This window comes from Tarenaya hassleriana, unplaced genomic scaffold (assembly GCF_000463585.1).
Source record: "Tarenaya hassleriana unplaced genomic scaffold, ASM46358v1 Cleome5, whole genome shotgun sequence".
In the NCBI taxonomy this organism is placed as follows: domain Eukaryota; kingdom Viridiplantae; phylum Streptophyta; class Magnoliopsida; order Brassicales; family Cleomaceae; genus Tarenaya; species Tarenaya hassleriana.
The window spans coordinates 286583-299144 of NW_010967707.1; the positions used below are offsets into that span (position 1 = coordinate 286583).

General features: G+C 41.4%; 2 protein-coding genes across 13 annotated transcripts in view; one reads left to right on the forward strand and one right to left on the reverse strand.

The window, feature by feature from the left end:
- Positions 1 to 3575, forward strand: part of LOC104825910 (protein LHY-like) — a 5629-nt gene extending 2054 nt beyond the window's left edge. For 5 of the 9 annotated variants that reach the window (XM_010558340.2, XM_010558338.2, XM_010558342.2 and 2 more), the window contains exons 6-9: positions 835 to 1062; positions 1156 to 1341; positions 1425 to 2582; positions 2666 to 3395. In XM_010558340.2, coding sequence (XP_010556642.1) covers positions 835 to 1062; positions 1156 to 1341; positions 1425 to 2582; positions 2666 to 3064 — 1971 coding nt within the window. In that variant the 3' untranslated portion in view covers positions 3065 to 3395. Of the gene's footprint in view, positions 1 to 645; positions 743 to 785; positions 1063 to 1155; positions 1342 to 1424; positions 2583 to 2665; positions 3396 to 3488 lie in introns of those variants that run through there. The other 4 variants (XM_010558339.2, XM_010558346.2, XM_010558345.1 and 1 more) reach the window with 4 other exon arrangements.
- A 4-nt stretch (positions 3576 to 3579) lies between these two features.
- Positions 3580 to 12562, reverse strand: part of LOC104825908 (endoribonuclease Dicer homolog 1) — a 9531-nt gene continuing 548 nt past the window's right edge. The window contains exons 1-20 of one of the 4 annotated variants that reach the window (XM_010558336.1): positions 12435 to 12556; positions 11192 to 12243; positions 10976 to 11089; positions 10542 to 10752; positions 10002 to 10396; positions 9685 to 9916; positions 9230 to 9402; positions 9019 to 9141; positions 8767 to 8927; positions 8371 to 8604; positions 8124 to 8274; positions 7860 to 8042; positions 7596 to 7757; positions 7410 to 7508; positions 6413 to 7038; positions 6015 to 6112; positions 5733 to 5923; positions 4733 to 5647; positions 4452 to 4616; positions 3580 to 4305 (exon numbers count right to left, since the gene is read on the reverse strand). In XM_010558336.1, coding sequence (XP_010556638.1) covers positions 3742 to 4305; positions 4452 to 4616; positions 4733 to 5647; positions 5733 to 5923; positions 6015 to 6112; positions 6413 to 7038; positions 7410 to 7508; positions 7596 to 7757; positions 7860 to 8042; positions 8124 to 8274; positions 8371 to 8604; positions 8767 to 8927; positions 9019 to 9141; positions 9230 to 9402; positions 9685 to 9916; positions 10002 to 10396; positions 10542 to 10752; positions 10976 to 11089; positions 11192 to 12235 — 5841 coding nt within the window. In that variant the 5' untranslated portion in view covers positions 12236 to 12243; positions 12435 to 12556 and the 3' untranslated portion in view covers positions 3580 to 3741. Of the gene's footprint in view, positions 4306 to 4451; positions 4617 to 4732; positions 5648 to 5732; positions 5924 to 6014; positions 6113 to 6412; positions 7039 to 7409; positions 7509 to 7595; positions 7758 to 7859; positions 8043 to 8123; positions 8275 to 8370; positions 8605 to 8766; positions 8928 to 9018; positions 9142 to 9229; positions 9403 to 9684; positions 9917 to 10001; positions 10397 to 10541; positions 10753 to 10975; positions 11090 to 11191; positions 12557 to 12562 lie in introns of those variants that run through there. The other 3 variants (XM_010558334.1, XM_010558335.2, XM_010558337.1) reach the window with 3 other exon arrangements.

Sequence of the window (12562 nt, forward strand, 5' to 3'; positions counted from 1 at the left end):
CCCTACATATGGTCGATAGCCTAACCCAGTAAAAGCTTTATTAACCAGCTCTTTTTTTTCTTTATATATATAAAAAATTCTGATGTGATATTTTCGGTGGAACTGCATGTGTGAGTCCACTGGGTGATACTATCTATCATTTTTAGTTCTCGATCTGTCTAAGTGAGACCTTCTTTTACAACGTAAGAAATCTTAGAGCATCACTGACTGTTTCAGCTCATCTTTTTATCGATTTGCTGAAGAATTTGGTTTGGTTGATGAAGTGTTATATATGGTTTCGGGTTGAAGAGGCTGGACAAGAATATAGCATATGGTGCAGATAAAGGCTGATGTATGCTCATTTTTTCGGTGGAACAGATTTCTTTAAAAATATTTAAGCTGTTGCTGTCTACTTTGGAGAGCAAGGGAGACTGTGAATATATCTTACTGGATATGTTGTACCGATAACCATTAGACAAACCTGTTGCCGGTCTGTATCTGGTTTAGAGGGTAAAAGCATCATTTGCTTAGATGTAGGATAGATCAGAAGTAACATAAGAAGACATGCATGACAAAGATGCCTCCATATCACTTATTAGGTTGCCCAAAAGTTTTTATATCAGGTTTTGTTCTAGTGAAATAATGGACTCGCATGATTTCTTTTAGCCATTCAAATGGATTACAAATTCCTGGAAATCTCTCTCCAGGCCATGAAGTAATTGTTTTGTCTTCCCCCTGCCCCAAACAAGGGGTTGAAGGGAAGGTATAAGAGTCTACCTCAGTGCTATCGATTTCGTAAATCACAGGGTTTTGCCATTCTTCACTCTGGAGGTTCACGGTTTTGTTCGATTTCAGCTAGAGAAAGAGGCTCAAGCCAAAGGCATTCCCGTTTGTCAAGCTCTGGACATAGAGATTCCACCTCCACGGCCTAAAAGGAAACCCATTACTCCTTATCCTCGAAAACCAGGGAATGGTACATCGACATCACAGGTTTCATCAGCAAAGGATGGAAAAATTGCCTTATCAGCCTCTTCTTCACATTGTAATCAGGCACTGGATTTGGAAAAAGAGCCCCTCACTGAGGTTCTGTTCTACTCTCTCTGTTTACTTATATTCTTCATTTCTCTTCCGTCTTGATGTGATAGAGTTGCTTTTACCCTTTTTTTTTGTTATAAGCCCGATGGAGTTGAGAAAATATCAAACGGCAAAGAAAATCAGGATGATAACTGTTCAGGGGTTTCCACCCGCCCCCCTGAAGCTCATTGTTCTTCCATCTCCTCAGTAAACAAATACCCTTTGGCAAATAAAATGGCTCCGAAGGATCCTAACACCTTCAGGGAGTCTGAACCATCACTGAGAAAGGTATAGAATGAGATCAGAGAACACTGATAGATACTGTTTTGAAGTTTAACAGCCTGAAATTTTGTGTTTCTGATTTCCAACAGGCAGCTGCAGATAATGGAACTAGTAAGACTTCAAATGCGGATAATTCTTGCTACTCACAAGATAATGCTGCTAAAGACTTGCCCCACGTGAACCTAGGCAGAGAGGATAATGATGTTAATGGATTACCCCTCGCTGACAATATGTATGACATTCAGAACTACCCTTGGCGTTTTCCAGTGCATGTTCAGAATGGAGGTATTGGAACGTGCCCTCAAGAGTTCATGTTTCGTCCTAATGGAGAATTTCATGGACACTCTGGCTTGTTTACAGTTCCAGCTACATCTGCTTCTTCGCAACATCAAGATAACATGCATAGATCTTCTCATCAAGCGTTTTCAGCTTTTGTACCTGCATGCCATACCCAGGATGATTACCGTTCATTTATCCAGATCTCATCCACATTGTCCAATCTTATTGTGTCAGCTCTCCTTCAGAATCCTGCAGCCCATGCTGCAGCGACTTACGCTGCATCATTTTGGCCATATGCAAACGTCGGAAGTTCTAATGATTCATCTACATCTACCATCCAGACAGATGGAGCATTTCCCCTGAGTCAAATGAGCTCTCCTCCAAACATGGCTGTGATCGCTGCTGCTACAGTTGCTGCAGCAACTGCTTGGTGGGCTGCCCATGGGCTTCTGCCCATATGTGCTCCATTTGCGTGCTCACCCATGTCTGCTACCACTGATCCACCTCCATCTTCTGCCCAAACTGCAATGCCCGAGACAGATAAGAAAGAGGCGGCTACTGAAAATACTCAGGAACCAGCAATGGAACCGAGCGATGCTCTAGAAGTTCAGAATTTGGCATCAAAGTCGCCAGCTTCATCATCTGATGACTCGGAAGAGATTGGAAGAAACAAGAAAGAAGCAGGGTCAAAAGCTGATGATCATAAGGAGGAGGCTGTTGCAGCGGTACAGGAACAAGTGGTTAATTCAAACACGACCCAGAAAAAAAAGATGGTTGATCCCTCATCATGTGGTTCAAATACACCTTCAGGAAGTGATGTAGAAACAGATGCCTTGGAGAAAGCAGAGAAAGATAAAGAGGAGGATGTGAAGGAGACAGAAGGGAATGAGCCAGCTACTGAATCAAGTAACCGTCGAGCTAGAAGCAAAGACAACTCAAGTGATTCCTGGAAGGAGGTGTCTGAAGAGGTGAAAATTGATATTATAGCACAAAAATCATGGTTTCTGTCTCTGGAACTAATCTATGCGTTGAAAAATTGTGTTTATGTTAGGGTCGAATGGCGTTTGAAGCTCTATTTGCAAGGGGGAGACTGCCACAAAGCTTTTCACCTCCTATAGACGTGGAAAAGCTAAAGGAAAGCTCAGAGAAAGAAAAGATAAATCTGGATGGAAAAGAAAGAGAAATGTGGGTTCAAATGGATCATAAGAGCAAGACTCAAGAATCAATTTGCAAGGGCAAAGACGAAAAGAGCATAGCAGCAGCAAAGGATGAGAAAGAAGTAGTGATTGGAAATGGGAAAAGCATTATAAAGACAAGAAGAACAGGGTTCAAGCCATACAAAAGATGTTCAATGGAGGCAAAGGAAAGCAGGGTTGCGAACATTAGCAGCAGCCAGGCTGAGGAGAATGCCTCCAAGAGGTTACGCTTGGAAGGAGAAGCTTCCACTTAACCATGCTGAGTCGTTTTTGGCCTGGCAGGTACAATCAATCCCATATTAGTTTTTTTTTTAATTTATCCCATTTTACCATAAAGTCGTCGTCATCGTCATCATTAGAACTTTTTCAGTTTCACGAAAGACTTTGCATCGTTAATTAGATCAATGGTCAGACATTTCTATGGAGATTGAGTCATTTGTGTATCATATTTGATGTCTTATGTATTGTCTGTCTCTCTTTTCTATCTGACTTGCTACACTTGCCTCTTGTATGTCTTCTCCAACTCATTACCTGTGCTACTTTCTTTTGATTAACCATTCAAAGGATGGATAAGCCCCTCTCTCTATCATGTGTCTTCCAATTCCTTCTCTGGTTTATACATTGATAGTAGGTTCGTGTTTGATAACCAATTCGTTGTAATGAATTGAACGTTTTCAGGTGCTGGCAAAAGATTCATTCCGTTTTAATAATTTTATGTATATGCAAAAGATTCATTCCGTAGTTGACGAGTGTTTCAAAAAGTTGTACATTAACATTAATGTAGCAATCTTTGAAAAAGGCAAGAACCTCACTGTTGATACATATAAGATATCGATCAGACCAGACCGGACAAAACAGAATCTGAGCAGACAACCTAGAAGAAATATGATAATATTTGTTGTTGTTGTTGTTGAGTTTTGAGAGCTTTCATTTAAGAATATAACTGATTAAGGAGCTGGAGGAGGAGAAGGGCGGCAGAGTCCTTGGCCTTCTTGACGCTGGGCATTGGCTCACCGATGCACTCATCGGTCATTCCTCGGTCGGTCGTATTGACTCTGACCCCGAACGTGAAGCGCTTGGCATGGGCAGGCCCTCCCTCCTTCACGCACCTGTACGATGGCATTGGCCAGTTCCTCCTCAAGCATATATCGTTCAGTGTTTGCCTCGTGAACGTCTGGTTCACTATCCCATTCTTCGGTTCCTTCTTCTCTTTCTCTTTCTCTTTCTCCTTCTCCTTCTGCTTGGTCTCCTTCTCCTTCAAGACAGCAAGTGCGTTCCTGGCAGCAAGCTTCTGAGCCATCTTCTTCTGAGGGTTATGAGCCATTCCCACCTGAACTCCATCTATGAAAACTTCAACAGTGGCCATATTCCCACTCCTACTGGCCTTATACTCCAACCCTTCTGCTTGCTGCTGGCACCTCTCCTGCAGCTCCCTCACTGGATGCATCGGCAGTGTCTCTGGTGTCACCATCGGCTGCATCAACGGCTCAAACACCTGTTTTGATTTAAAAAAAATTATATCATTATCTTTATTTAAACTTGGGATTAAGACGATTTTGATGTTGATGTATATCATTATCTTTATTTTTTTTCAGAGGAATCAAAGAATAAAGAAAGTTTGTAGAAACAAACCAAACGTACCCCCCATACAACAGTAGTATCTTTCTGGCTGTCGAGAAAAATGGCACCTGCTATGGATTCAACAATGTCCCCTAGAACTTTCGGAGCTTTGCAGTCTCCCAACCCAAAGGAGTTAAACCCTGGCTTCATCAACTCATTCACAACTTCCTTCTCAAAATCCCGAATCTGAGACAACATATCCAACGGTGAATCAAATGTTTTGACCACTGCAAGACTACTAAATAATAATAATAATAATTATTATTATAATATTATTATTATTATCTTTTTTTTGTGGTTACCTGTCGCTCGAGGGCCGTAGAGCCATGGCGAAGGTACAGATGAAGCTTATGTTTAACGGCAACGCGTGCAAAGTTTTCGTTGTTGACAGCTGCAGCCCGTAGATCAGTCAAGCGACCAGGTGGAAGACTTGTGTAGGTGAAAAACAAGTGCCTTGTTATAAGATGATCCAAGACCGCATCACCAACAAATTCCAATCTCTGGTAACACGATACGCCGGAAGAAGGCCTCGAAGCATGAGTCAGGGCTTCCACCAGCAGACCCTTTTCTGTAAACTTATAGTTCAGCGCCCTCTCTATTGCAATAAAATCAACGCTCTTGAGTACACTCTCTGGTACATTGGCTGCCTTCACGGTTCCTTCTATTTCCGTAGGATCTGCCTCCACATGAATCCCGATCCATTTCATCAAGTGATTAGCTGCATGTTTACCACCCTCGACGTAATATACACCGATCAAAGCTTCAACCACGTCGGCCAATGTCTTGCTAGATAGAACTCTATATGAACTCAAGTCGCTCTCCAGTTCACCATCTTCCATCTCCCCATCTTCAAAACCATGATTTGTTACTACTTGGTTTCCCTCGGAAACGGGTTTCTCTTCATCAAAAAGTGACGAGTCATCGTCCTTTGTGTCCTCATCAAAAACCGGGGGAACCCCGGGTGCAGCCCACCTTGACGGGGCAAACCGGTCTGCCTGGATATATGACTGTAGCCCTTTCTCCAGCGCGTATTGGTAAAGAATCATGTTACTAACCATTTGTTGCCTCATCCTTGTAAGTTGACCCTCGTGTTTCTGTGGATATTTTAGAAACAAAAACCGACTAACAACCCATTTCAGATACGCATCACCCAGAAGCTCAGCTCTCTCATAGCAGAATGTCTCCTGACATGAGGCGGCTGTCAAAGCTTCCAGAATCTATGAAAACGAATACTCGATAAAATCAATGGAAAGCTCAAGGAGTAACAATAAACTTAACTAAGCACAAACCTTATTTCCATACCTTTGAAGAAGGAATGGGAAAATTGATTAAATCCTTGAGCTGAACAGCAAGCAACATACTCTCAACCCTTCGCATTATCGAGGGCAGCCTCTGAGCACCCCGAACAAGTGACCCGGGAAGTGGATGTACAACACATATTTCAGGTGGAAGAAACACATAATATGTCTTGTCAAGGATCGCCTCAGATTCACCTTGGTAGTCCAAATACATGTTAGCTCATCAGTTAAACTACAAAAAAAAAGAAAAAAAAAACTGAAGAGATGAAAGAGAATCTTCCGATACCTGTCTGTTCAAACCGTGGAGAGAGAAGATTCTTGCAATATGAAACACCCCTTCCTTTGATCAAAGGCTGTTGTCTACACTTCAAATCAACTCCATACCTAATAAAAGCGTAAAGAAGACTTTGATAGCCCAAGTTACCTCCATTGTGCAAGAAGAAAAGAAACGCCTGTCTTGCACATGAGGATATATGGCTATAGAAATAAATCTCATATGCAAAACAGGCTTTGCTTCTCTTCTTGCACAACAGTGGAGGTTCCTTAAGGCGATAAAGTCCTCATGGTACCATAAAAGTATTAGCAATCTACGGCATGAATGTCTACAATTTCGTTTATGAGCTGAAAAGATCAAAGAACTATTGTTTAAGAGAAAGAAAAAAAGGAAAATTAATATGTTCATACTTTTGCTTGTAATAGTCAGCATAAGAGCTGTACTCCAGAGGGCCTAGATAGCCCTCTTTCCTTGGGAAAGATGTTTCCGCACTCATATCATAGCAAATGGAATCCACGTAAAATCGCTTCCCAGAATGTGCGGCTGTCACAATTTTCCCGATAAGATTCTTCGCAACCGTGTACCCATCAGCCATCATAAGTCTACCTTCGGGTAAATCACAATTTTCCTTTCCGAGAGCATCTCTTACGGGTACCAACCCAGAAGCCTTCACAACATCAAAAGGTGCAACAGCTCCTCTAATACCATAAGTCGGGTGATATTTCTGACCAAACACAATGTTGTGACGAAGTTTCCCGAACCCATATTCCCTTCTGTCTCCACCAAGAGTTCTCTCATTTGTTCCAAGATACACATCCGGCCGAGCTCTTTGGAGGGGGTTGTTCCACGCAGTGGTTCTGGTAATGTTTTCAACCAAATCCCAGTTGATTTCTTTACTGGGTTCCACAGAGATATTGTCAACCACAGGAACAAACAAATACGCCTTTGCAGGATCCCATGGTGTCGTGGAGGGTTCAACATCCACATCTAACACAATACTCATCAATCTCACATGAAAGTTTTTAAGGGAAGCTAGCTGCAAAAAGCATGTCAGCAATAGAAGAACATAGTTTAGTGATTGGAACAAAGAACCAATTATGCAACCTCAGCCCTATACTTGCGTGCTATGTCAGATGATTTTCATTGCCTCGGATAACAACTCTCAATCAGAATTCTCAGATGCAATGGAATCCAAACAGTGCACAAGAATTACAAAAAAGAAATCATAAACTAAACCAAGTAGAGAAGACAGTTAACCAAATTCAACACTCCAGTAACTCACAGAGGAGTATTCAATTACCAACACCGAGCTCAAATGCAGTGGGATCTTGATGCCAACACGGGACCAAAATTCTAAATCACAAGCAAGCAGAGATGACAGTAAGAAAAAGAATTGTTCAGACTAACCTGGTTTGCTGTAACATCAAGTGAGCCCCTATAAGCAAGAGATGCTTTAGTGATCATGGCCCGAGCGATAAAAAGATCCATCGACATCGATAATACCTGCTACAGTCAAGAATCGTTACAAAACCTTGGTGCAATTTAGACCTGGAAATTCCGAAATCCAACATCAAGTAGAGGGGGATTGCGAACCTCTGCATCCAGCTCATTGCCAAATAGAACCGCGAAATCTGAAACTTGATTTAGGAATGGGTCTTTAGAAGACCCAGAATTCACACATTTGACAGCATACATATATAGATGGAATACTTTTGAGCTGTCACAGCCATCCATTCCAGATAAAATCCATTCTCCCTTATACCATAAAATGTCAAGCAAGCGTATTATAAGATGGCAGCTCAAACCTTAGGCATTCGTTAGAAGTATAAATAGCAAATTTGGTAGGTGTGGACTAACCTTCAGTACATCAGCCACACCTTCAGGATAAAATTCTCTGTGTCTAGCAGTTCCGGGAAGAGGTTCACCTTCATCATCTTGGTCAGCCTTTTCCGCATCTTGACCACTCCCCTTGTCTGGCAATAGCATATCAGTAAACACTCCCATCTCATGCAGCTTCTTGCAAGCGGCCAGACATACAGCCTACTTATCAAGCACACGATAAGTATAAGTAAATTACATTGAAGGACAGAATACATGAGATAACATACAATAAGCGCTTACCTGTTGTGCAAGTCGCATTGAACTGCAAATGGGACCCTCGAGTATTTCAAATGGTGCATTGCATGGAAGCTGAAGCCTACATGAATACTCGGTAGGACCTCCAGGCTTCTCATGCTTCTCCATGATAAACTCGGGGCGAAGTATTGCATACCTGAACCACGAGTAAAAAATATATATCAACTGGTCCAGAATAAAGCTTTCCAGAAAGACAAAAAGTATCATTATATTTTAGAGGTCAGTGAACGACCTGTCACCGGGTAGCTGAGAGCAGTAGAAGTGGATGAGACCAACAGCAGAATTCAAGCTAACCATGGCACCAGTAGTTTCCACCTTATAAACTGTACCAGGCACAGCATCAATGGAAATCAACCTCGAGGTATCCTTGAGATGACTAAGATCAGTCCTTTCAATAGCTTCCTTTCGCAAGGTCTCCTCACTGTTCCTAGCATTCCTTAAGAATGCTGCATGAGATAAATTTCCCCTGTAACCGAGGTAAAAGATCATCAAAATGAAATCTTGAAGAGACAGTAATAATGATGAAAAATCATCTGCAGCACTAATCGAATAGTTTGTGGTTAAAGAATGAAATGTAAAGTACTCAAAATTTAGCATATCTACAATATTACATATGGCAATGCAGTACCTCTCAACCATGAGAATGTAGTCTGATCCAGGCTTCCTTGCCCGACCCCGTGACTGGATGTATGCCAGCACCGTCTTAGCAAGATCAAAGCGAATAACAACATTACATTGCCTGATATCAAGTCCTTCCTCAGCAACACTTGTGGCGACTAATAGTGTCACCTGTTACACATTTAACAGACATAAGCTAAAATGAATATAATACGATTTTTATCATTACCAAAAAACTTGGAAATATAACACATTATCATACCTGCCCATCTCGAAATTTGGAAATTGTATCCTGCATTTGAGATGTTCTCATTTCCTGGCTGTTGTTATGCCCAATCAAACTAGCACACCGAATAAAACCCAAGGAAGGCAGCTCAGCCAAAACCTAAAATTTCCGAGACAAGGTAAGGAAATCTAGAATCCAAGACACATAATATACAAAGAGAAATGATATTTGGTCACATAGTTCTAACCTTCGGAAGAACTAAAGCAGCAACCACACGCTCAACAAAAACAATTGCACGAAAATCCTCCGTGTGTTGATACTTGAGAAGTATTTTGATCAACGACTGAACTTTTGGAGTAACCTTCCCATCGGCTACTGCAGCCCCTATTATTACGTCAACGTGCTCCCCTCCAGAAACCACTGCACCACAAATTCAAATCATACACAGCACAGTTATTCCAGCTTTATCCAACCAGTTACACAGTATGACATAGAATCCATGAAATTTTCATTTCATGTCCAACATTGATCTCCCATCAAGCACAAAAAAAAAAAGCAAAACAAATTTAAATGACTTTCCTAGAGATCATTTGTTCATTTCTGTAGCTCTTTCAGGGTATACTAAAAAAACAAAGGTTTTTCAACTTTCCAAGGTCTAGTTAATTGTTTCTAAAACGCATGGTAACTCTAGCCTAAACTCACCATGATCATCAGGGAGCTCTCCCTCCTCAATCTCATCAGAATTGTCCCGATCTTGTGCATTCCCATTGTCCAGCTCTGAAACTTTCACAATCTTGCCAGACGCAGCACCTTCCGACAACTCACATTGTAAAAGTGACACAACTTCACTGAGGAAGGACTCTTGAAACTTTACATCGACTTGAAAGTTCACTCTCTCGTCGTTTTGCAGTGCCGTCAAGAAGGATTGTGCCACCTTCCAAAAATAAAAAGCATGTATGAGTACAACACCATTCAGTAAAATACACATTCAAATCAAGCTTATTTTCAACACATATTACCTTGTAAGCACACCATTGACCTAGTTCAGCAAGAGCATAATTAATGGCCCTCAGTTTATGAACCAAATTGGCCGCCCCGTCGCTCTCAGTCCTCTCAGAGACTCCATAAACCTGTCTCAGCTCTTCTTTCGCTCCTGCATCCCTAGCCCCCATAAATTGCCACTTACTCCTTCTAGAACTTGCTTGTGCAGCCTCCTCAACAGCTGTGATCATTTGCTTTATTTTTTCATGAAGAGACCACATAGTAGCAGCTTTGTCATACTCAACGACGATTTCTGAAGGCATGGGCACATGTTTTTCTAATTCCTTTCGGTCTTTTATTGTACAGACAATAGAATCCAGCTTGGTCTCGAGATTACGAATTTTTATTGCACAATCCACTTGACTAGAAACACCTGCATAAAAATGCAACAGTGACAATTAATTCAACTAACTACAGTGTAAAAGCTCGATACGGCATTCATGCATGGAAACGTTAGCAGGCTTGAACAGGTTAGAAAGGTCAAGAAGCAGAAAACACAGCTGCTCAAAAAAATATACCCTTTAGGTTAACAGGCGAGGCAGTCATTCCAAAAACAGAAGGTCTTTTATCCTTTGTGGTGGTATGATAGAACTCAGACATCACTAATGAGTATGGATGTTTCTTGACGGCATGGTGGCATTCATCGAGAATAAGAAGATTAATCATTTCCATTTTAATGATGCTGTGCCGCAATATATTCAAGAGAATTTGCGCTGTCATGACAAGGACCTGCAGAAAAAATAGGGTGAAATACCATAAACTAAGAAGAATAGATTACTAAGAAAACCAAACCCATATCGAGCCAGGATGCAAGACTGATGATAAAAAAAAAAACCATCCCTTCTATTAGACAGCTTGCCTTTCGTGTGATAATAGTATATAGGACCATGTATTAATCAGCGATACGAAGAAAATGTTAAAGCCGGTGCAAAAACAACAATCGAAAATAAACCTGCTTAGTTTCAAACTCCCGCTGCCACCTTCGGGCATCCCAAAAATCCTGGCCCATATCGCCACAATAATGCCCAACTTGATAACCAGTTTGCTTGCGGATCACTTCTGCTTGCTGGAAAAATCAGGATCATAAATATAACAACCTAACAGGTTATGAAGACCAACTAACTTTGCCAAATAAAAATAATAGAAAAGCACATATAGTATAAGATACCTGGTAAACCAATGGCACTTTGGGAACCAAAAACACGGCAAGCATTTTTTTATTCTGACCCAGTAAATCCTTGTAAACACTTTTGATTAGAAGAACTGCAATGAGAGTCTTCCCTGCACCTGTTTCAAGGAAGGCTATTGTGTTTTTCGTCCTTGCCTGTTCAAGCACATCCAATTGGTATCGACGTGCTTGCTCTTCCACGACCTTTTCTGTAAGGTCATCAGGCTTGCTCTCTACCTTTCCATCACCTTCTTGGTTTTTACCATTCTCGTCCTTCGAGTCTCTATCGTGATTAGCTTCCCAAGTTCCTACCCGATAAACCATCTCATTCTCACCCAATTTATCCCTCACCCAGTAACCTCTAGGTTCTCTATCTCTACAATCTCTTCTGTGACTGCCATTATTGTAGTAGTCTCTTCTCTTACCATGACCCCTTTCACCCTCATCCCAAACATGAGGCCGTTTCCTATTCAAAGATCTATCCCTGTCTACAGAAAAAAGCTGCCCTCTACCCATAAAGTTGTTCCTTTCGTTCTTGTAACTACAAACTCTAGCTCTCTTCCCAACCCTCTCGCCTTTATCAAAATCTCTCTCTTTTGACGCCTCGTTTCTCCTAAAGCTATTCTTTTGTAAACCATTCTCTTTAGCCAAAACTGTAATTTCTCTATCACCCAATTTCTCTGTCTCTCCTTCAGTGTTATTTCCAAGTCCATTCCACTGAGGAACACCACTTCCAGTGTCATTTCCGCAATAACCATTTCCACTAATCTGAAAATTGTTCTGTGGAACGCGACTGTCCTGAACTCCGCTTCCAGAAAAGTTGGATTTCTCAACTGGAGGGAGACCTCCACCGTTCTTAATACTATCTAAAATATGATCAATACCGCCAAAGAAATCATTATTCACCCCATTATCTATGGATTCCTGGACAACCGACCGATCAAAACCCACGAAATCATCAATTAGATCGCACGAAATATCCTCACGGGCATCTAACCAATATATTTCGCCCCCTCCTCCAGATACCCTAGCTTCGTCCTCCATTATCACAGCTATAAAGCAATAAAATCAAAACTAATGAGATTACCCTTTTTGCAAAAAGAAAAGAAAAAAACTCCAAAAGCCCGAGAAGACAAAATCTTCAAAAGAAACAAAAATCGAACAAAAAGAACTGCGGAATCAATCAAAATACCAAAACCTAGCAAATGAAATTGGAAAAGGAAACAAAAAGGGAAGACCTCACAGCGAAAGAAGAGGAGGGTTTCCACAGATTAGGGTTAGATAGACCGTACGAAACACGCAAAAGTTCGGGGTTAAGGGGCACGAAGACGAGCAGAAAACCTAGAAAAGGAACTTTAGGGGGGGGGGGGA